Source organism: Coregonus clupeaformis, chromosome 38, assembly GCF_020615455.1.
Source record: "Coregonus clupeaformis isolate EN_2021a chromosome 38, ASM2061545v1, whole genome shotgun sequence".
Classification (NCBI taxonomy): domain Eukaryota; kingdom Metazoa; phylum Chordata; class Actinopteri; order Salmoniformes; family Salmonidae; genus Coregonus; species Coregonus clupeaformis.
The window spans coordinates 487,681-511,201 of NC_059229.1; the positions used below are offsets into that span (position 1 = coordinate 487,681).

The 23,521-nt window shown below is 44.0% G+C and overlaps 4 protein-coding genes and 1 long non-coding RNA gene across 6 annotated transcripts; 2 read left to right on the plus strand and 3 right to left on the minus strand.

Moving 5' to 3' along the window:
• Positions 1 to 208: 208 nt before the first annotated feature.
• Positions 209 to 3,034, minus strand: wdr83os (WD repeat domain 83 opposite strand). The gene is made up of 4 exons (XM_041867525.2): positions 2,896 to 3,034; positions 2,553 to 2,658; positions 1,725 to 1,822; positions 209 to 674 (listed from the first exon to the last, which is right to left on the minus strand). The coding sequence occupies exons 1-4, from the start codon at positions 2,943 to 2,945 to the stop codon at positions 608 to 610; spliced, it is 321 nt and encodes a 106-aa protein (XP_041723459.1). The 5' UTR covers positions 2,946 to 3,034; the 3' UTR covers positions 209 to 607.
• Positions 2,624 to 11,374, plus strand: wdr83 (WD repeat domain containing 83). Of its 2 annotated transcripts, none has more exons than XM_041867524.2 (9): positions 2,624 to 2,701; positions 3,497 to 3,612; positions 4,022 to 4,142; positions 9,394 to 9,499; positions 9,730 to 9,778; positions 10,002 to 10,128; positions 10,222 to 10,289; positions 10,399 to 10,622; positions 10,866 to 11,374. In XM_041867524.2, the coding sequence occupies exons 2-9, from the start codon at positions 3,510 to 3,512 to the stop codon at positions 11,040 to 11,042; spliced, it is 975 nt and encodes a 324-aa protein (XP_041723458.1). In that variant the 5' UTR covers positions 2,624 to 2,701; positions 3,497 to 3,509; the 3' UTR covers positions 11,043 to 11,374. The 2 variants fall into 2 exon arrangements, with proteins under 2 accessions (XP_041723458.1, XP_041723457.1); XM_041867523.2 differs by lacking the exon at positions 2,624 to 2,701 and adding an exon at positions 3,142 to 3,375.
• Positions 11,375 to 11,712: 338 nt separating this feature from the next.
• LOC121553875 (persephin) lies at positions 11,713 to 12,496 on the minus strand. Its single transcript, XM_041867264.2, has one exon. It carries the CDS (start codon positions 12,494 to 12,496, stop codon positions 11,936 to 11,938), a length of 561 nt encoding a protein of 186 aa, XP_041723198.1. The 3' UTR covers positions 11,713 to 11,935.
• Positions 12,497 to 14,726: 2,230 nt separating this feature from the next.
• LOC121554069 lies at positions 14,727 to 17,971 on the minus strand. The gene is made up of 3 exons (XR_005997619.2): positions 17,588 to 17,971; positions 17,241 to 17,332; positions 14,727 to 16,911 (listed from the first exon to the last, which is right to left on the minus strand). It is a non-coding gene; the product is annotated as an uncharacterized LOC121554069 (long non-coding RNA).
• Positions 17,972 to 18,070: 99 nt separating this feature from the next.
• yju2b (YJU2 splicing factor homolog B) lies at positions 18,071 to 23,310 on the plus strand. The gene is made up of 10 exons (XM_041867517.2): positions 18,071 to 18,395; positions 18,982 to 19,035; positions 19,239 to 19,321; positions 19,398 to 19,453; positions 19,571 to 19,631; positions 19,720 to 19,862; positions 20,202 to 20,374; positions 20,906 to 21,044; positions 21,198 to 21,390; positions 22,063 to 23,310. Exons 1-10 carry the CDS (start codon positions 18,393 to 18,395, stop codon positions 22,436 to 22,438), a joined length of 1,281 nt encoding a protein of 426 aa, XP_041723451.1. The 5' UTR covers positions 18,071 to 18,392; the 3' UTR covers positions 22,439 to 23,310.
• The last annotated feature ends 211 nt before the right edge of the window (positions 23,311 to 23,521 follow it).

Sequence of the window (23,521 nt, forward strand, 5' to 3'; positions counted from 1 at the left end):
GTAACGGACCTGAATAGGTTAAACAAACTCCTCAGCTTGGTACCTTTTCGGTGGCACAGCTGGCTAAAGGTGTTTAATGAGGGTGGTCACGTGTGTTTGCGAGGCAGAGGCCCGGGTTCTGGTCTCAGTGTGAGCTGCAGCAGGATACAGTGATACAGCTAAGCACAGTGACCCCCGTCACACACATAACAGGACAAACAAAATACAGTGACTTTATAAAACCTATCTTTATTTCCAACTAACAGAGCTCAGCTTACAGCGGGTGAATCAGACAATTAAATAGAAAACGTGCAATATCTCCAGGAAAATAGAGATTTTGGAGAGTAAAGGGAGAGTTATAGCCAGGACCACCTGGTCTTCTTGTTCTTGCCTCATGTCCACCCTCGTGCTTCCTCTCAATCCATCCATCTTTTTCCCTCTCCCCTCTCTCTCTCTATCCCTCTCTCTCCATCCATCTCTTTCTCTCCATCCATCACTTTCTCTCCATCCATCCCCCTATCGCTCTCTCTCTCCCAGATGGTCAGTGGGCGAGTCAGGAGTCTGTCTCCCACTCTCAGTCTGGAACCGCCCCTCTCCTGCAAGGCCCCCCCCTGCCATTGGACCTTGGTTACCACGGCGGCGACATGGGCTGGGGGTTCTGGAGGTATGACATCACCACGGCTGAGATGGACAGCCTGATTGAAAGAAGAAGAGATTGAAGAAAAAAAGGGATGAGAAGAAAATAAAAATAAATTAGCAATAAATATTGAAGAGATTGTTCAGCAGCAGCATCTTTAATATAGCCTCAGTGCCATCAGGTTCAGTGGTTAGACCTTGCCCTTGTTTCACAGATCTAGGATCAGCTTACCATCCCTTAGATCTTAACCATCACTATTAGAAAGAGAAAAACCAAACCGACCTTGGATCAGTATATATAAGCCTAACTGGGCATTGGGCAACTTCATATTCTTCCATTATGATTACATTGCATTTGCTGCATATAACACTTCTACAAGATTTTGCTGATCCAAACAGTTTGTGTTACCAGCCAGGAGCGCATAGAGACTATCTTTAATAAAAACTAATCTAGGTGATGGACTGGGAGGCATCTACTACTGATGTCCTGACACACTCTACTTTACCTGGAGAGCCACACACACACTACTTTCCCTGGAAAAATGCCACACAGACACACACGCTCCCACAAAGTGAGTGGTATTATCTGCTGTAGTAAATTGTTATGGGTAAATGCAACACCTGGAGGTCACTGTTAAAAGCTTTTGGACATTAAAGCTGAGCCCAACTCGTGTCACAATGCCAGGTAGAGCCGAGCGTTGCCAAACTAACTTTACTTTTATTGCCAGGAGTGTATTCATTAGCGCAAACTGTAGCAAAATGTTTTTGCAACAGAAAACGTTTACAAATGAAAACAAGTGTTTTTTATTGGACACATTCAGGTTAGTCCCTCCTCCATTTGGTTCCTAGGGCATACACCACAGGTAGAACACTGTTGCCAAACTAACTTCCTGCTGCGTCCTGGTATTATAGTTAACACATTAACAGTAAGCCATTATGAGCCAGCTAATAGATAACTCTGCATTTTGGCATAACAGCAGACACTTTACTACTGTTACTCTTCATACTTCTCTATCTCTCTCCCTCATAGTCGCATAAAGACCCTGGGTAGGTTGGAAATATGAGACTTGATAAAAGACAGAACACACACACGTATTTGTTCTACTCACATGAAGCTGCTCATCATTTGTTTAGTGTCTTCTGAACTGCGTGAGTTAGCGAAGCTGATGAAGGAGCAGTACACTGCTATCCACGCACACCACTTTAACTGAAACACACAACACAGGAGGACCACTTTAACTAAAACACACAACACAGGAGGACCACTTTAACTGAAACACACAACACAGGAGGTTACTGACCACAAAATGACCTACATACTATACTTTATAATGTGTGTGTCAGCTTTTCTGCATGAAGCTTTAGAAGTGCTGTAGCGTAGACAGACAGTTACTAATATATTGTGTAAGATAATGTGCCTATGTGTAACAGGTTAAGCTCGTACTGCAATTTCAATCCACAGCTTGAAATGTCCCTATTAGCATTGCTGAATAAGTGCCTTTTCGATAACGCAACTGGCTAGTACCTTGTCAAGTGTGCGGTCACGTGTGTTTGCGTAGAAGAGGATCACTAGTTTGAGCTCAGTAAGGAGGACAGGGACAGTGAAGGAAAATACATTACTATGCTAGCACAGGGACCCCGGTTACATACGCCCTACATAACATTTTAGGACTAGACTGATTTCAGTGGCGGCGGCAGCAGTCAGCGCGCGCGCACACACACACACACACACTTCTAGCATGTACCACTCAGTTGAAAGGCTGGAGTTGTCCCCCAGGTGGTTGACTTTAATCCCGTAAATGGGGAGGGTAGGCGGGACAACAGTGGGGCAATTTCTCCTTGGGGAGGTTACACACACAGAGACAGAAATGAGATAATGGGGGAGGGGCGAGGTCATCTGTCTGTGTGTTTTGTATAAACAGATGTATCTGAGTCACCTTCAGCATCAGGCCACACATGCTGAAGATCATGCCGAGTAGGTTCATGTAGTCGGGAGTCGGATCTTCCAGGGTGGGGTTTGCGTCCGTACTGGGGGGCTTGTAACTGTAACAACAACCAATATATTAACGACCCTACCATCAATAACGTAACTAGCTACCTTACTTAGCTATACGTCAGTGTAACAACATCTAGTTAGTTTACAAAATGCTAGCTAGCTAGCTTTTTAGCTAGTCAATAATCGCGTTAGAATAGTGCTGATGACGTGTGCTTTAGCTAAGTAGCTACCTAGTTAGCAATGCTAGCGAGCAAACCCAACGACCTTTACTCAATTGTACTCACCGGATAATTTTGTTTACCCTTTGTGGGCCTGACATGTTGTTTGCGGACATAATGTCCTTCTTGTTGAGATATTTTTAAGGATTAATTTAGTGGCAAAACGGTGTGGAGTGGGACCCGTCAGCTAGCTCGATGAATGAAGGGGCGGGGCCTATCAGTTCCGCCGTGCGAGGGATGCATTTCAAAATAAAAGTTTTAAAGGACCCGAAGGACACTATCAATGCTGAGGGAGAATATTGGGACTTTTAGTTTGACACAAATGTTTTTACCCAGAATGCAACGCGTATCACAGACCGGAAGTAAACTACACTTTGCAAAAATATTAATGTTGTGGAGCATAAACTGGAGAAAAACTATTATTTGGAAGAATACAAAAAAGCATTTGTTCGTTTTTTGTTAGCTAACGTATCTAACAGTAATCAATATGAGTCAGTTTATGATTGCTCTCTCTTCAAACTAAAGCGAAGAAGCGAGGCGTTTCAGGTAGCTAGTTAGCCAAGTTTCATGATGCTCTTTCCATAGCACTTGCTCTTTCCACTACTAACGTGAATTGATGAGTCAGGAGAAAAATAATAGCTAAATGTTTCCATCTCTCATTCTACAGGAAGAAGTGTGAAATGTCGTTTCCCCAGCCCAAACCTGAGGTCCCCCAGCTCCCCCAACACCTTCTCAGGACCATAGACTGCCAGCAAGGGGCTGTAAGAGCTGTGCGATTCAATGGTGAGCACTCAAACAAACACCCATACCATAAGGTGCATTGACTGTTGGTCAACTTGGAGCTGCTTGTGTATGTCATGAGAGAGAATCTATATAATGTGTTTGGGGTGTTTTTTAATGATCACATTCACGCTCTTGTTGCCTCTTGGAGCTGCTTGTGTATGTCATGAGAGTGAATCTATATAATGTGTTTGGGGTGGTTTTTAATGATCACATTCTCGCTCTTGTTGCCTCTTATTTCATTCTCTCTTTTTCTCTCTCGACCAAACCCCCTCACCCCCCCCCTCTTTCTCCCTCCCTCCCACCCCCCTCTTTCTCCCTCCCTCCCACCCCCCTCTTTCTCCCTCCCTCCCTCCCTCCCTGTCTCTCTCTCCCCCACCCCCACCCCTCTTCCTCTCTTTCTCTCTCTCAGCTGATGGTAACTACCTGCTGTCTTGTGGCAGTGACAAGTCTCTGAAGCTGTGGAGTGTGAGTCGAGGGACACTACTGAAGACGTACAGTGGCCATGGATACGAGGTGCTAGATGCTGATGGGTCAGTATCTGTATTATTACACATCACTGTATCAGAAAGTAGGCTGGCCCTCTTTGGAGTCTTGTAGATCGATGCATTGCGCTCTTTTTGGTTATAAAGCCCTCTTGCACAAACTTCCACGGTACGTTACTTCATTGTTAATCTGCAGACGTACGAGCTACCAGACCCAGTCTCAGGGATGGCTTACTCAGGAGATCCCTTTGATCTCCAATGAGTTAGGTAAATCTGAATTTAGTTTTTTAAATCTCCAAAAACGATCTAAAATTGGATGATTTGGTGCCTCTACAGTGGGGGTCTCCAACCTTTTTTAGCATGAGAGCTACTTTTCTTTTTAAATAAACAATTCACAAGCTACTAATTTTTTTGCAACTCTTCCCTGGGCCTAGGTGTACAACAGATGTGTCTTATGTCAATATACACTACCAGTCAAAAGTTTGGACACACCTACTCATTCAAGGGTTTTTCTTTATTTTTACTATTTTTTACATTGTAGAATAATAGTGAAGACATCACTGTCCCCTGTAGCTCAGTTGGTAGAGCATGGCGCTTGCAACACCAGGGTTGTGGGTTCGTTTCCCACGGGGGGCCAGTATGAAAATGTATGCACTCACTAACTGTAAGTCGCTTTGGATAAGAGCATCTGCTAAATGACTAAAATGTAAAAAATATAAAAATCAAAACTATGAAATAACACATATGGAATCATGTAGTAACCAAAAAAGTGTTAAACAAATCAAAATATATTCTATATTTGAGATTCTTCAAATAGCCACCCTTTGCCTTGATGACAGCTTTGCACACTCTTGGCATTCTCTCAACCAGCTTCATGAGGTAGTCACCTGGAATGCATTTAAATGAACGGGTGTGCCTTCTTAAAAGTTACTTTCTGGAATTTCTTTCCTTCTTAATGCGCTTGAGCCAATCAGTTGTGTTGTGACAAGGTAGGGGGGTATACAGAAGAGCCCTATTTGGTAAAAGACCAAGTCCATATTATGGCAAAAACATCTCAAATAAGCAAAGAAAAACGACAGTCCATCATTACTTTAAGACATGAAGGTCAGTCAATACGGAAAATCTCAAGAACTTTGAAAGTTTCTTCAAGTGCAGTCGCAAAACCAATCAAGTGACTCCACGACTCCAACACCATCATTAAGTTTGCCGACGACACAACAGTGGTAGGCCTGATCACCGACAACGATGAGACAGCCTATAGGGAGGAGGTCAGAGACCTGGCCGTGTGGTGCCAGGACAACAACCTCTCCCTCAACGTGACCAAGACAAAGGAGATGATTGTGGACTACAGGAAAAAAAAGAGGACTGAGCACGCCCCCATTCTCATCGACGGGGCTGTAGTGGAACAGGTTGAGAGCTTCAAGTTCCTTGGTGTCCACATCACCAATGAACTATCATGGTCCAAACACACCAAGACAGTCGTGAAGAGGGCACGACAAAGCCTATTCCCCCTCAGGAGACTGAAAAGATTTGGCATGGGTCCTCAGATCCTCAAAAAAATTCTACAGCTGCACCATCGAGAGCATCCTGACTGGTTGCATCACCGCCTGGTATGGCAACTGCTTGGCCTCCGACCGCAAGGCACTACAGAGGGTAGTGCGTACGGCCCAGTACATCACTGGGGCCAAGCTTCCTGCCATCCAGGACCTCTATACCAGGCGGTGTCAGAGGAAGGCCCTCAAAATTGTCAAAGACTCCAGCCACCCTAGTCATAGACTGTTCTCCCTGCTACCGCACGGCAAGCGGTACCGGAGTGCCAAGTCTAGGTCCAAAAGACTTCTCAACAGCTTCTACCCCCAAGCCATAAGACTCCTGAACAGCTAATCATGGCTACCCGGACTATTTGCACTGCCCCCCCACCCCATCCTTTTTACGCTGCTGCTACTCTGTTAATTATTTATGCATAGTCACTTTAACTCTACCCACATGTACATATTACTTCAACTATCTCAACTAGCCGGTGCCCCCGCACATTGACTCTGCACCGGTACCCCCCTGTATATATAGCTCCCTACTGTTATTTTATTTTACTTCTGCTCTTTTTTTCTCAACACTTTTTTTGTTGTTGTTTTATTTTTACTTTTTTTGTTAAAAATAAATGCACTGTTGGTTAAGGGCTGTAAGTAAGCATTTCACTGTAATGTCTGCACCTGTTGTATTCGGCGCATGTGACCAATAAAATTTGATTTGATTTGATTTGATGAAACTGCCGCTCATGAGGACCGCCACAGGAAAGGAAGACCCAAATGTACCTTTGCTGCAGAGGATAAGTTCATTAGAGTTACCAGCCTCAGAAATTGCAGCCCAAATAAATACTTCACAGTGTTCAAGTCACAGACACATCTCAACATCAACTTTTCAGAGGGGACTGTGTGAATCAGGCCTTCATGGTCGAAACCACTACTAAAGGACACCAATAAGAAGAAGAGACCTGCTTGGGCCAAGAAACACGAGCAATGGACATTAGACCGGTGGAAATTTGTCCTTTGGTCTGGAGTCCAAATTGGAGATTGTTGGTTCCAACCGCTGTGTCTTTGTGAGACGCGGTGTGGGTGAACGGATGATCTCCGCATGTGTATTTCCCACCATAAAGCATGGAGGAGGAGGTGTTATGGTGTGGGGGTGCTTTGCTGGTGACACTGTCTGTGATTTATTTAGAATTCAAGGCATTCTGCAGCAATACGCCATCCCATCTGGTTTGGGCTTAGTGGGACAGGCTGTGTAAGGGCTATTTTACCAAGAAGGAGAGTGATGGAGTGCTGCATCAGATGACCTGGCCTCAACCAAATTGAGATGGTTTGGGATGAGTCGGACCGCAGAGTGAAGGAAAAGCAGCCAACAAGTGCTCAGCATATGTGGGAACTCCTGGTTGAGAGAATGCCAAGAGTGTGCAAAGCTGTCATCAAGGCAAAGGGTGGCTACTTTGAAGAATCTCAAATATAAAATATATTTTGATTTGTTTAACACTTTTTGGGTTACTACATGATTCCATATGTGTTATTTCATAGTTTTGATGTCTTCACTATTATTCTACAATGTAGAAAATAGTAAAAATAAAGAAAAACCATTGAATGAGTAGGTGTGTCCAAACTTTTGACTGGTACTGTACCTGGTAAAATAATGGTTAAAACAACTCTAAGGGGGACCCATAAAATTATATTTAGTATTTTCCTGAATTCTGTTTTCTCAGTTTAATTTTCTCCTGGTTTTAGAATTTGTTTCATTTTTTTGTTCTCAATATTATAATTATTCAAAGAGTAATCTAAAATTGATGTTCTGAGTCCATGTCAGTGCTTAAATCACATCAGAAAAAAAGAAATGTAGGTCAGATAAAAAAAAAAAATTGTTTTAGTGTAATTCCCCTTTAATTGCACATCTAGCAAGAGAGGAATGTTTCTGCTGAGCCTGCTGCTGCAGCACGTCATGGCAGGGTTTGCAAAACAATCGCCACCCAATTGATACAAATAATCATGAAATAGTTATGTCAGGTAAGCCTACTTCGCAGTTAACATTTACTTGAGAAGGTTTTTGGGGAAAGTCTTTCTGTCTGTCTACCCACAAGACGGTTATCATCATTGCTAACTGGCTACATACAGAGTGATAGACAAACGTGTGCACCAAATAGATGGGCAATATTGCTGGAAATTAATTGGCAGATATTGTGTTACGTTTGGATTTTGAAGCCAGTAGTGGCTAACCATGGGTGGGATAATGTCACTGAGGCTTTGATTGGATAGTAGCCGGGAGCTTTATGTTTGACAGTTTGCGATAGAACACATGAAGAAAATGCATGTACTTTCTGAATTGATTGGCGAGCTACTCATAGGTGGGCTGAGAGCTACTGGTAGATCGTCCATATATTTATTTATATATTCTACAGTGAGGGAAAAAAGTATTTGATCCCCTGCTGATTTTGTACGTTTGCCCACTGACAAAGAAATGATCAGTATATAATTTTAATGGTAGGTTTATTTGAACAGTGAGAGACAGAATAACAACAACAAAATCCAGAAAAACGCATGTCAAAAATGTTATAAATTGATTTGCATTTTAATGAGGTAAATAAGTATTTGACCCCCTCTCAATCATAGAACATCTGTGGAGGGAGCTGAAGGTTTGAGTTGCCAAACGTCAGCCTCAAAACCTTAATGACTTGGAGAAGATCTGCAAAGAGGAGTGGAACAAAATCCCTCCTGAGATGTGTGCAAACCTGGTGGCCAACTACAAGAAACGTCTGACCTCTGTGATTGCCAACAAGGGTTTTGCCACCAAGTACTAAGTCATGTTTTGCAGAGGGGTCAAATACTTATTTCCCTCATTAAAATGCAAATCAATTTATAACATTTTTGACATGCATTTTTCTGGATTTTTTGTTGTTATTCTGTCTCTCACTGTTCAAATAAACCTACCATTAAAATTATAGACTGATCATGTCTTTGTCAGTGGGCAAATGTACAAAATCAGCAGGGGATCAAATACTTTTTTCCCTCACTGTATATATTCGTCCATATATTTATTTAAATATTCTTAATTCCATTGCTTTACTTAGATTTGTGTGTATTGGGTATATGTTGTGAAATTGTTAGATATTACTTGTTAGATATACTGCACTGTCGGAGCTAGAAACACAAGCATTTCGCTACACCCGCAATAACATCTGCTAAACACATGTATGTGACCAATAAAATGTGATTTGATTTGAGATCTACCTGTTGGAGACCCCTGCTCTAGAGCAATTCAGACAGCTGATTGAGGAACTCTTTATTGAATAACGTTTTTGGTATAGGCCAAATTTGGGTTAAATAAAGCTGATCCTAGATCTGATTGAGTGGGAAGCGCTTAACTTCACTGAGCTTTCTCTTTCAGTGCGATAGCTAGCCAAATGCAGACGCCAATGCCTCTATGTTCCCTTCTATGAAGTAGGAGATATGCATTAGAGATGGACACATATAATATAGTTGCTAGATAAGAAGTAGCACATTTTTTACCCATTCAGTATTCTTGCTTATGTTCCCCTATCCATCCATCTGCCTTCTGTGTCCTTTACTCTCTGTCAGTCTGCTGTCTCTCTTGCCTCTGCGGATCAATCTCTATGTGATCAATCTACATGCTTGCTTGTGTAGTCTTACTCTATCCATCTGCCTGCTTTGTCCTTCACTGTCTCCCTGCTGCCTCTGGGCCCCTGGGGGAATATGATCTGAGATAATGGTGTGTGTCTTACCATTGATTCCTTCCCTAGTTCCTATGACAACAGCCAGCTATGCTCCTGCAGCTCGGACAAGACGGTGATCCTCTGGGACGTCGCCACGGGACAGGTCACCCGGAAACTCAGGGGTCACGCTGGGGTGAAGGAACACAATAAAACTATATTTTCTGTGTCACACAAAGAGAGAGAGTTTTAGAGAAAGGGGGGGAAGAGAAGCGGGTAGGAGAGGTCAGGTGGGTCAGAAAAAAAGATAGAAAGAGATGTTGATGTTGAAGGAATAGAGACAGGAAAGAATACAACAGCAACAACCTCTGACTAGAGCCATTTATATTCATGGATACGGCTCGGCCTCTGTCTCTCTGTTTGCAGAAAGTCAACTGTGTCCAGTTCAATGAAGAAGCTACAGTCATTTTATCTGGTGAGTTTCCTCATTCCTTCATCCCTCCTCAGCAAAGTGCATCTCAGTCACAGCTACAGCCAGGTCTGTGGCTTCAGCATTGTCCTGCTCAGCCACAACAGGACCCATCTCAGTCACAGCTACAGCCAGGTCTGTGGCTTCAGCATTGTCCTGCTCAGCCACAACAGGACCCATCTCAAGTGATTGCTTATGATAATGGTTCTCCGTGTGTGTCGTTCTTTAGGCTCCATAGATGGTACAGTGCGTTGCTGGGACACCAGGTCCAGAAAGTTTGACCCCATCCAGATTCTGGACGAGGCTCAAGATGGTGTCAGCAGTCTGAAGGTGTCTGAACACGAGCTGCTCACTGGGTCAGTACCAAGTCTGCACCTTTCTGTTCAATTCAGTTTCATTCTCATAGAAGAGTCCTCTAACTGTCTTTTCTATCTAATTTCTTTCTCCAGGTCAGTGGATGGGAGAGTGAGGCGGTATGACCTGCGGATGGGCCAGCTGCATGTGGACTTCATCAACAGTCAGTATCTAGTCTTACCAACTAGTTGTTTTACTAACTATCACTAAGTTCTGTACCTAGACCACCCTGAGTAGCATTGATTTGTTATGTGTTTGTCTCTGTGTTCCAGGCCCCATCACGTGTGTGTGTTTCAGTGCGGACGCCCAGTGCACTCTGACCTCCAGCCTGGACTCCACCGTGCGTCTACTGGACAAGAGCACAGGGGAGATGCTGGGAGAGTACACAGGACACAAGATGAAGGGCTACAAGCTAGACTGCTGTCTGTCCAGTAAAGATACTCACGTACTGAGCTGCTCTGAGGACGGACACGTCTACTGCTGGGACCTGGTGGAGGTACGTGGGATGGATAAGTTATTCATTAATAGATAGCTCCCCTACCTATCAAAATCAATTGATTTGATTTATTGATTTTGCTAACTATCTGTTAACAGCTGCAGATTCAAGAACATAGTATGTTCGCTATCAAGGATGAAAACATGAGTAGGTCCGTGTTGCTCGAGTACCGGAATTGTGTGCCTAAAGATTATTGGTGTTAGATTCTTTCAATTTTTTTAACATCTCTTGTTTCTCTCTCAGGGTTCTCTGACGCTGAAGCTGCCAGTCGGGAAGGCTGTCGTCCAATCGCTGTCCTTCCATCCCTCAGAGACCCGCCTCCTCACAGCCATGGAGGGGCGTGTCCAGGTGTGGGGGGCGGAGCCGGAGGAAGCGGAGGAGGACGAGGACGTGGTGGTTGTTAAACAGGAAAAAGTATAGTAGTCACTAGATGGACAAAATAGATAGGACAAGAGTCATGGGTCATGATATCATCAGAACTGATGAGTTCCCTACTGTACATTAACTGTCTGCTCTTGACTCAGGGTCAGGGATCGGATTTTGGTTGAGGGAAATGGTTGAAATCACGTGTGGTTAAAAAGTGACGTACCTCTGCTGTTGCTAGCATGGCTAAAATATGGAATAAATCAGTGAAAATCAATGAAAAGTACAGCTGATGTCCTAGCATTATCAAGACCGTTTTTTAAAATATGCATTGTAAATATTTTGTAAACGATGAGCTTTGAATAAACCCTTCTTGTTTTCCAAATGAATCATATGCTCTAATATTTATTTCTTAGTAGCCATGAGGGAAAATGTAATATCACTCATCAACATTGGTCATAAAACATGTAGATAAGGTTGTCTTTATTAAGAGATGTACATATGAACATTGCACAAGGACAAAATAAATTAAGTAGCATCATACAGGAATCATCTCAAATAAATAAATAATTTATTTTACATAAATACCTTGTTGGTTTGCTGAGGACCTTTTTTTTCCGAATTGTAACAATTTTACTCAACAATCAACCATAGTGTTAACCACCATTAATTAATCTATGCAGCAAAATAAGATCCATTCTTGTCATTGGTCAAAAACCTCCCCAAAGCCACTTTAAATAACTATAAATATACATATGCATATGAATGCATTTCTTTCTAGCAAATAATAGCTACATCTATAATCTCTTTCCTCCTGGATCTCAATTACGCTTTTACAGCACAGCTGAGCTTCTACGCTTCGCCCATTGCATTCTGAACAGCCAATTGCCACGGCCCAAAAGTGAATGTTCAGTCCCTGTCCCTCCCCCTTCACGTCCAGCTCCTCCCCATTAACCCACACAGGTACACCCTGCAGCCGACAGCTTCTCCACCTTGTGCCAGCGATGGGCGTTATCCAAAAAGGCCAGATCTTGGTGGTGGGTGGGCCTGCAGCATGGTCCATTCTGCCACAGCTCCTCATTCTGCTCAGGCAGGGCCCCCCTCAGGAGCAGGTTGGTCAGGGTCAGATCATGGTTGGAGCGGACACGGGGACAGGCTCCGCTGCAGTACTTGAAGAGGACGGTCTCGTCCGCGTCGTAGCCCAGACCCAGGTCTCGTACCTGGAGGAGGATGGAGCGGAGACCACATTGGGTTGAAGAGCGGCGGGACCGGATTGGGATGATTGGGGCTGGGGATGGGACGGAACCCCTTTGGTCTTCTATTCCAAATCCGGAACCTTCTGTGTTCTTATTGTTGTCGTTCTCTTTGTTGGATTCTCCTCCACCTCTCCTCTCCTCTGATGGGGGGGATGATGCTTGCCCTCGCTGCTCTGAAAGATGGAGAGAAAGAGAGAGAAAGAAAGATAGAGGGTTATTAAAACACTCAACACACCAACTTGGACCAGATATCATTACACTATAGACTGCAGTAGACTGATATCTACAGAAAAACTTCAGAACAGAAATCACTTAAAATGCTCTCAAAATTCTCCGGTGACTGTGTATGCCTTGTCACTCCAGTGTCAGACATCATCCTGATGTAAACCAATCTCAAAGCAAACCACATCTTTAAAGTACACAACAATATCTAGATACATATAACCCAGTACAAAACTGATTAAAATAGGAAGAAATTCTATCCTGTCCCATGTGTCTTATCTCTAATGTCAAAGGTCGTGAGTCGTGACACCCATCCGTCCTTACCGAGTAGTGAGCGCAGCCAGTGTCCCTCTCCTCTCTGGACACAGAGCAGCAGAACAACCAGCTTCAGTAGAGACCTCATATCTACCCTCTTCTCTTTTGTTTATCCCTCTTTCTCTCTAAGTAAACGAGTGAACAATGGATGAGTGTCCAGGAGTGATGCTGAGATGCAACAGAGTCACAACCTCCATTATATATCCCTCCGAAAAGAAGGGGGGATGAGACAGGATGGGGGGGATGAAACGGAGGGGGGTACACTAACCCATTCCTCGCTAAAGCGCCAAACCCGTAGACTCACTTGAGTTTCGACGGTTAGCGGTTTGATTGTTGGATGGGTGTTTGACCTAGAAATGTGTCATATTGGGATTATACTTAACAGGTATAAATTTAGTTCTGAGGTCCCCAGCCCAGGTGTTTTCCGATGGATGCAAAGGCTGCTTCATGGGAAAAATGAAATCTGGAGGCTAATAACTTAAAGCTGTTTTGAAGTTGAGTGGCGGGCTAGGCTGGTCAGAGGTTGAGTTGGTTGGCATTGATGCTAGGCAGAACTATCACGAACAGATGGAGAGGGAGAGAGAGAGAGAGAGAGGAAGCAGAGCAAGAGAGAGAGAGAGAGAGGAAGCAGAGAGAGAGAGAAAGAGGAAGCAGAGAGAGAGAGAGAGAGAGAGGAAGCAGAAAGAGAGAGAGAGAGAGAGAGAGTGTGTGTAATAGAAAGAGAAGACTTGGGGGAAGGACATTGACTTGAGGACAAAGAAAAAGAGACAGTTAAGACAAAAGTCCACCAGGTCAATGTTCAAATTAGACACAAAAACGAAGAATGCATTTCTGTCTCTTTCGGGCCAGCAAAGAAAGAGTTAAAATTAAAGAGGGATGGGATGGTCGTAATTAAAAAAGAGAAGGAAAAAAAAACATGACAGGAGATATTTTAATGGACATTCCGAGACTGGCGACTGAGATTCTGAGATCTTCGGTAACTTCTTCCATAAATTCAGGGATTTCGTTGGAAATGTGGGCTTGTCAGGTAACATTATCAGACCTGGGTTCAAAAACTATTTGAAATCATTTGAAATACTTTAGCTGGGCTTGATTGAGATTGCCAATGGAATAGAAACCCCAAACCCTGCCCATCTGGCTCTCTAACACACACACACACACACACACACGTGCAAACACACACACACAAAAGAGAAGGAATGAACGCTGATGTCATCTTGATACAATGTCATATTAGGCCTAGACTACATGCTTTCATCCGCCCATAGGCTTATTTGGTTGTGATTGTGAAAAGACGGTTTGGGCGCCCAGTGTTTTTCCATGTTACAGGTACTGACTGACACACACCTGCCCATAGAGCTCTCTCTCTCTGCTTGTGTGCGTGCGTGCATGCGTGTCAGACTGCAGTTATTCAGAGGGTTTATTCAGTGACCAACTCAGACAATAAGCTTTCAGACTGATAAAAGCTTTCATAATGATTTGATGCTGCTGACCATTGTGTAATGTAAATAAACCACATATAACTGGTGACTAACCCTCCTCTTGGGAAAGTGAAGCTAATAAATTGATGTTTGAGGATATGCGTTCAAGTCTCTTGTCTAAACTCTCAATGAAGTCTTTAATTCCTCACAGACCGTATGACTGATCATTTCTCATTAGGTGAACATCCTGATCATCAACAGTGACAAAACGAGTGAGTCGATTCCACTCTTCACTTTTTCTCTCTTTCCATCATCAGCATCCGCCATCATTTTACCTAACTTACCTGTCCCTGCATCTCTCAGTACGATTCATGTTCTGTATTCATGATGACATACTGTACATAGCAATACATGAGTTTTTATCTCTGTAACAGCAGCTCCAGGTCAGGCTTGATACAGCTCTAAGCCCTCTCCTGCCTCTGAAGAGAGAGACAGACTGTTTAAGGGTTAAACATAGCTCCTGTCAAACCTACACATTATACATCTTCAGTCTTCTCCGCTCCACATCTCTCCATCCTCCTCTACCCGGAGAAATTCTTTACGTGATTTAAGGCGAGGTAAATATATGGCACGCAATTAGTAAGAACGCTTCCGGTCGTATTACCGAAAATAACAGACTTTCTGATAACACCATGCAAGAAATTGCATGCATTGGGCTTCTAAGGTGTGATGCTAGGTCTACTGTATGTAGTGTAGCACTAGGCCAGGGGAGGGAGAATACCTCAGTAACAGCTAAGGTGTGATGGTAGGTCTACTGTATGTAGTGTAGCACTAGGCCAGGGGAGGGAGAATACCTCAGTAACAGCTAAAGTAAGGCAGAAAATCAGAAGTACGATCAGATGCAATCTGATGTATTTATGGTACAGTAAGTTTGGAATCAGTGGCGATAGAATTAGGAAGTCTTGAGAGGCTTTGGGATTGAACATGCTGACCGTGCAGGAATGTGTAGATGTCCACAGCTAGAGAATGGCACATGGTATAGACAGTGACTTGGCCTACAATTCAGAGGGAAAAATTCTGTGAGTGAGCATGGTTACGGAAAACCATGTGTCCACTTTTCTATACTGATAACGAGCACAGACACAGACAACACTCAAAGACATTGTCGTCCGCTGGTTGCTGTCTTTTTACCTTCTGGTATTCAAACAAGCAGCCGAGACATTTGTCAATCAAACCTAGCTGACTCCATGGCCTTCCTGGACTAAAAGTGATCATTTCCAAATACCCTATGTGAAAGATTAAGTGTAATATGCATTTGTTTCATACTATATGCATGATACACCATTGTCTGTACAGGCCTATATGAGTTATTTTTCCATACATGACACTGTTGTCAGATTCTTCCCATCTCTCTCTACCTGAGACAGCTTTAAATTCCAGAGCATATCTTCAAGAGAAATTCCAAGAGGATTGTTCTATCACTGTATCCCTCCTCCTCCTTCTCCTCCCTCTCTCTCTATCCATCTTCATCCCTTTCTCCGGGCGGGAGGTGGAAGGAATGTGTCAGGCCCTTTGCCCTCTCACTCTCCCTGTTTTCCGAGAGGATTAACCGGAAGATGAATGTGTATTCCGATCACTCCGCTCGGAATACCGAGCTTCTTTCTGTATTCCGTCTCTTATCCAGAGTGCTGATGTCTCACCTGGAGAGAGAGCTCTGAGTTAAACGGCGGTCATCCTGATTCGACATGATGCCTTCATCACAAAGCATCTATGATGGCCAGTCACTGCAGTGTCATATCCTTATTCCTTCCACCTGGCCAATGGTTGATGGTGTTACTAATTGTGCACTGTAGAAATGTCTGATAACAATGTTGAGCATTGCGCATTGGCTACCTTGTGTCCAGCCTCTACCTTACGTAGCCCATCAATATCAGATAATGCCACCCTGGATCAGTCTCACTCAGAGAAACATACTTCAACTGATCTCAGAGCAGTCCTTCCCTCTGCAGCTCTACCAGACTGCTGCTTGGCCCAGTTTCAAAACACAACTGGATCAGGCCCTGTAGGGATCAGTGGAAACACATTTGTTTCAAATCTCTTCTCCTAACGTTTGGTGTAGAGCAGTAAATAAAGATTAACTCTCTTGGAAGGGTTCAGAGTCTGCCTGTCTCTGTCTGATGGGCTCACAGTGTTGTTCGATGGTGCAGCAGGCTCTCTAAGCACAGTTCTAGGACCAGCTGAGCTAACACCACCACAACATGGCCTGCTAACTTAGATCGTTAAGGGAAAAAGATGCTAAACTGACCATGACTAGGGGAAACTTATCCTACTCTGTAACGGCTTTTACCGGTTTAGGAGAGAGCTCCAACTATTCCTGAGGTTGCTGTTTGTGTATTCCTGGCAATAGACATATCACTCTCTGAGATGTCCCACTGATACAGTGATAGGCACATCTAGGCCTAGATCAAGGAGGGATCCATTGGACGGACTGTTAGAGTGATAGAGATGTACTGATTGACGGATGAAGGGATGGATCCATGGGACGAGCAGACTGATAGACAGACAGGTCAGATCGATGTCTCTTCCTGAGCATTGCTGGCTTGTGCATTCCTGGCGGTGGTTGGACCGTGGAGAGGGCTGGTCTCTCCGGGTCAGCCCATATAGGGCTTGTCTGTCTGTGCCGGGCAGGAATGTTAGAAGGGAGCAGCGTTCCTGTAACGGGAAGCATTTTAAGGGGATTTATCCACGGAATGTCAAACTCAATGCCACAGAATATCAAACTTCGGAATGCTGTAAATCTGGATCAGACAGACACCTGCCCCGAGCATCTCTTTCTCTGTCTCCATTCCCCCCTCCATCCACCCTGAGCATCTCTTTCTCCATCCATCCTTTTTGAGTCTCGCTCTATCCCTGATCCCTCCCTCCTTCCACCCACAGCATCTCCATCCCTCCCTCCCTCTCACTTTCTCCATCCATCCCTCCCTCCCTCTCTCTCTCCATCCTTCTTGCTGTATCCCTGATCTCGCCCTTCCATTCCTTACCTAATCACCTGATCCTTGATAGACAGTAGCCCATCCCTCTTTTCCCAGACCTCTTCTCTGGCCATGCCTCTTTTCTTCCAATGTAGTCATTGCTTTATTAAAAAGGAAAACAGTGAGAGTGAGGGGCAGATACAAATTGACACAGAAGTCAGTAGCCTAAAAAGCTACTTTTGTAATCATTTTCATATTCAGAGATATGTGCAACTCAAAAAGTTCCGTTCAAAGCTGGAGAGACAGTCCGGTTCAATCATGGTCATGTAAGTAGGGCCTAGGCATACTGTATTTGACCCAGGTCAGACCAAGACCCAGAATAGAATGATTATGGAGAGAATGTATTTTCCCATTACCTGCCAGACCGTTTCTTCTCTCTGTTAAGGGAGACACCTGCAGTGGGTATCCCTCACGCCTCTGGCACATCCATCAGGTCAAAACTCTAGTTCTAACCCCCCTGGCAGACACACACAGTCTGAGGTTGGTCCAGAGTCCAGTACCATGTGTGATAGGCCTATGCTGACTGAGTTATGTTGATATTATCCAGGAGTCTTGGCCTCTCTCCTGACTGCCCATGCTCCTTCACTTTGAGGGGCACTCTGGTTTTCATCATAACACGTTGCAACAGAGGAGGGAGGTAAAAAGGGGAATTGTCATAGTTGTGGACTTTTCCAATGGGTCTTGGGGTACAAAAATAATTATACGAAAATATCTTCACAAAAAGTAAGTCTTTGTACAAGTGCAATTAATCAGAGACGATAAAAAAGCAGACCCCAATGTGTGACGTTCCTAACAAAACGGAAGTGGCGTTTTTGTGTACGCACTGTTGTCCCGCTAGCTAATGCTTTAGAAAACAGTAAGGAGCACGCTACTTTGTGATATCTCAATTGTTTTATTTCGAAAACAGTTATATTAGGTTACAATTCGTTTTAAATATGGGAACACATCTCCTGTTACCTTCCTAAGACGTTTGGTTTGCTTGTTATTCAAGATGGTAGCGTGAGCTAGTTAGCTATGCTAGCAGTTGTCCTAGCAAATAAGCTAGCTATTATTTCGAACGTCTAAGTTAATGGCTAACTTCACGGTGTGCAAACATTTGTAAACGCAAAAACGAAGCTAAGACCCTGTGCTATCCGCTAGTGCGCTGTACAAGCTAACAACATGGTAAGTTGCCAGACTACATCAAAATGTGTTCATCATGCTAGTAACTAACATTAGTTTCTTTGGGAAATTTGCTCTTTTAGTATTTGTCCACCACTGGTGGCGCCAGGTTTCCTCAGTGTGGAAGCCCCACTGGGGCGGCAGGTAGCCTAGCGGTTAAGAGCGTTGGGCCAGCAACCGCAAGGTCGCTGTTTCGAATCCCCTAGCCGGCAAGGTGGAAATATCTGACGTTCTGCCCTTGAGCAAGGCAGTTAACCCCCAACAACAACTGCTCCCCAGGCGCCGATGACGTGGATGTCGGTTAAAGGCAGCACCTCTCTGATTCAGAGGGGTTGGGTTAAATGCGGAGACACATTTCGTTGAATGCATTCAGTTGTACAACTGACTAGTTATTCCCCCTTATCCATGTAGAGAAAACATGGTGCCACCAGTGGTGGACAAAATAGCTAATTTTCCAAGGACATTGTTAGCTACTAGTGTGTTGAATACTGACTAGGTATTTCCCCTTTCCCTTATCCATGTAAGAAAACCAAATATCTTATTGTAACAATGTTCACATTTGCCTCCTTTTCCATGTCTCCTTTCTCAGGGTGAGAGGAAAGGACAAAACCATTACTACCCTCCGGACTTCGACCCACAGAAAGTAAATATGACCACTACCATCATCACATAATAATAGATGAGTGATAGGTTAATACATATAATCCTACACGTGAGCCTCTTTTAACCTGTTCTCTCTCTTTGTCTTCCCCACTCACTCTGACTCTTTTTTCTCACTTTCTCTTTCTCCCTCCCTCTCTCCCTCCCCCCATTTCTTCCCCCATCTCTTCCCCTCCCTCTCTCTAGCATGGCTCCCTCAATGGCTACCATGGAACCCACGCTCTACGAGAGAGGGCCAGGAAACTGTCCCAGGGTATCCTCATCATCCGGTCAGTAACACAGACACACACATCAAAGTCAGTAGTTTGATGGGTTACAGGAAACTGACTCTATGTATTTTCCCAGGTTTGAGATGCCCTATAATATCTGGTGTGATGGCTGCAAGAATCACATCGGCATGGGTAAGCTCTCTCGCTCTCTCTTCCATTCTCAGTTTTCCAGCATGTTGCTATATGTTTTCCTTTTTCATTAACATAATGGATTACAGCCATTTCTTATCATACATTTTGGTCAATCAGGTGTACGTTACAACGCTGAGAAGAAGAAAGTGGGGAACTACTACACCACACCAATCTACAGGTAAGACCAGACACATCTCAATCTCACACACACACACACTGAAGGCCAATAAATACATCTGTGTGTTTGCCTGTGTGCTCCTCTTCAGGTTCCGGATGAAGTGTCACCTGTGTGTGAACTACATTGAGATGCAGACGGACCCGGCCACCTGTGATTACGTCATCGTCTGTGGGGCTCAGAGGAAGGAGGAGAGATGGGACATGGCTGACAATGAACAGATCCTCACTACAGGTAACTAAGTTCCCCTCATTGACCTTACGTTCTGTTAGGTGGGTGTAAGAGGAAGAATGGGACATGGCCGATAACGAACATCCTCACCACTGGCAACTAATGACATTTGACCTCTCAGAGACCTTTTAGTGACCTCTCATTCTTTAATACTTCAAACCCCAAAACAAAAAATGGATGCCTATTCCCTTCCAACAATGGCACAATTGACAAAAAGTTAATTTATTCCTTATTTTCTTCCCTCTCTTTATCTCTCTCTCTTGTTCTTCTTTCTCACCTTACACCTACCCCACTTATTTCCCTCTCTCCCCCCTCCTTTCCCATCCCTCCTCTCCCCCCCAGAGCGTAGTGAGAAGGAGAAGTTAGAGACAGACCCCATGTATAAGCTGGACCACGGTGGTAAGGACAAGGAAAAGCTGAGGAAGGCTCTTCCCTCTCTGTCTGAGCTGCAGGATCACCAGGCTGGATGGAAGGACGACTTCATACTCAACAGCAAGCTCCGCAGGAAGTTCAGGGTAACTGCACTGCATTCAGATCATAACTGTTGCACTCAGAGGCCACATTTAAATTCTCTACTCTACTCTTCTCCTGAAGTGTACACTTGTTCACTTCCCTTCTTGAATTTGACAGGAAATGACAGTTATAAGAACCTCCCTCTAGCCCATGACTACACCAATCCAATGCTTTTACATTTGTGGTGGGTAGTGAACGAGTGCACACTTCAGGAGGAAGGATATATGATTGGGATTCGCCCATGGTATTACTAGTCCTCTTTGTCAAATAGGATATGAGGAATCAAGGAAATACTATCTCCTTGCCTCCTTAAAACGCATTGGAGTAATAGGTCAGTGTGGAGGGACCTTGGAGTTTTTCCCTCCAGTATGGTTTAAAAGGCGGCGAAGATGCGAGAAGCCCGTTTGTAAAAGAGATGTATCTCAATTGGACTCGCATAAATGAATAGCATATAAGTTCTGTAAAAGAGGTGGATAGGTGTAGGTCTGTCTTTAGGCCTCCTAACTAACCGTTAACTCTGATGTAATACGCAGACTGAGAAGAAAGTGATGGCGGAGGAGGAGGAGAAAGACAACGCGGTGAGAAAGAGGACAAATCTGTCCATCCCTCTGCTGCCTGAGAAAGAGGAGGACAAGAAACTAGCAGCACTGCTCACCTACACAGCTCCTGACTGTAAGTGGGCACGTACACACACAGAATAATAATGCACTCTAAACCAGACTTTCTCTCACACACTGTTCATACACACTATATCCCAGGCAAACACACACTACTTTTTCATGAAGAAACACCATCTCTCCTCCTCCCCTCATCCACTTCCTCTAGCCTACGATGACAGACAGAACTACAAGCGGAAGGAGATCTCTAGCCGCTCCTGGTTCAGTTCCCCCACTCTGCCACCAGGGAGCGCTGCAGGCAGCCTACTCCACAAGCTGGGCCTACAGGGGAAAGGCACAGCTGTGGCCAAAGCCCTGGGTCCCCTAGCCTCCTCCCCTAACCCACACAGTCTCATAAGGAGGTAGGTCAATGAATGAAAGAATGGATTCATTAGAATTTCCCCATTAGCTGACGCCAACGACGACAGCTAATCTTCCTTGGGCCCAACACACAACTAAATAGACATCACTGTCAAAAGACTTTACAATTTACATGAATGGTAGTGGGTCTATCAACATCATAAGGTATGAATCAGTTTTCCCTTTTAGATCATAATGAATAAGATGACATGGACAAGGGTGACCCTCCCCACCTTTTTGTTTAGTTTTTACACTGCTGCTATTCACTGTTTATTATCTATGCATAGTCACTTTACCCCTACCTACATGTACAAATTACCTCGACTATCCTGTACCCCTGCATATTGACTCTGTACCGGTACCACCTGTAAATAGCCTCGTTATTTTGTGTTACTTTTTATTACATTATTTTGTTTATTTAGTAAATATTTATTGAACTGCATTGTTGGTTAAGGGCTCGTAAGTAAGCTTTTCACGGTAAAGTCTACACCTGTTGTATTCGGTTCATGTGACAAATAGAATTTGATTTGATTTGAATACTGAAACGCTTTATGAAAACAGGCCCAGTAATGTTTATGTAACCTAAGCCACCTTTTTGTTGTGCTAACCTGTTGCAGTGGGTTCACCATATTTGCTACACAGTTGATTGATAGTGTGTGTTTGGTTATCCACAGGAGGACCGAGGGCTCTGGGAACAAACCAGAGGCCTGCGCTACAGTCACACGCAGGAAATCAGACCCAGGAACCAATGATCTAGGAAACAGTCTGTCGCCGGAAGGGATGGAATTAGATGTTGCACAAACACAAACGACTGGGGGGACAGATTTGGGAGTTGCACAGTCCGAGCAGGGACAGGAAATGGTGGGAACTCACATGAGATCTCTGGAGATGCAGAGTCCTAACACCACCACAGAAGAAGAGGACAGAGGACGATCGAAAGGAGAGGATTCTGGGACAGTGCTGGAGGAACTTGACAGTAGTCGCTCTGGGGTGTTGAGGACGTCGCTGGTTGCGGACTACAGCGACTCCTCCTCCGACTCAGGGGTGTAGGGTGAAGTTGCCCCTAGACACTGATCTTGAGTCAGTTTTGCAATTCCCCCACTAATGGTTAAGGTTGGGGGAGGGGAATCTGATCCTAGATCTGTACCTAGGGCAAACTTCACCCTGAAGCCATACCTAGGTGTATGAGGATGGACTATTGACTTTGTGTTAGAGTAGAGAAACAAGACCTTTAGCCTGGTTAAACCATACTGAAAGCTGTGCTCAATATGACTGGAAAGTGGAGATGTCATAGAACGTCCAAAAGTTACTAGAGACCCCTTCCAGTGTTTGCTAGCAAAATAGATTTTGCGGTGGCTAATTAACAGTACATTTGTGACTTGTTTTGCCCCATAGTTAGCCAAAATTATAAGCTAGCCTGCTAAAATTGTTTACAGTTAGCAATCGCTGCTACACTATTTTGCTAGGTACAGTAGTGCTTCCGTGTCAATAGATTGTATTAAAAATGACTAGGGTGTCTCCAGTTTTGTTTATATTTTACCATTGTGATGCGCATCCATGTGTACCCACTTTCTATGTGTATTGAAGCAATGGTGAGCTCTGCATTCAGTCTGGTGTAACCAGCCTAAAAGTCAGTTTGCTCTATGGGCAAAATGTGTGCGGGACTGAAGGTATGTATTAACAACACAAAGTGTGTGACTGGAATTTTTTCACCATGAATAACCAAGGACAAAGTTATTTTCCAATTGTATTGATTTGTGTAGAAGTCGTGTATTATACAGACGTCACTGTTAGTGATTATGCGAATGTCATTGATGAAGACAGTCCTCTGATATGCAGTGTACGTCCACGTTGCTCTTGGAAATACATGTACATTTCATTTGATAAATATCTGGTCCTCTGTGGGTCTCGCTGTAAATCAATGTCGTTTTTGTATCTTCTTTATAGAAACAATAAGCCATGATCAAGTTAACTTTGACAATAATGAACAGCCATGTATCCCAGTGATGTATGATTCATATTGGAAATGTGAATGTTCTCTATCTTTGCTACACACACAGAGGAGGAATACTTTTGGGGGGTATGTTACAGGATTACAAAGGCAACCGACCTCGTGTGAAGAGTAGCTGCCTT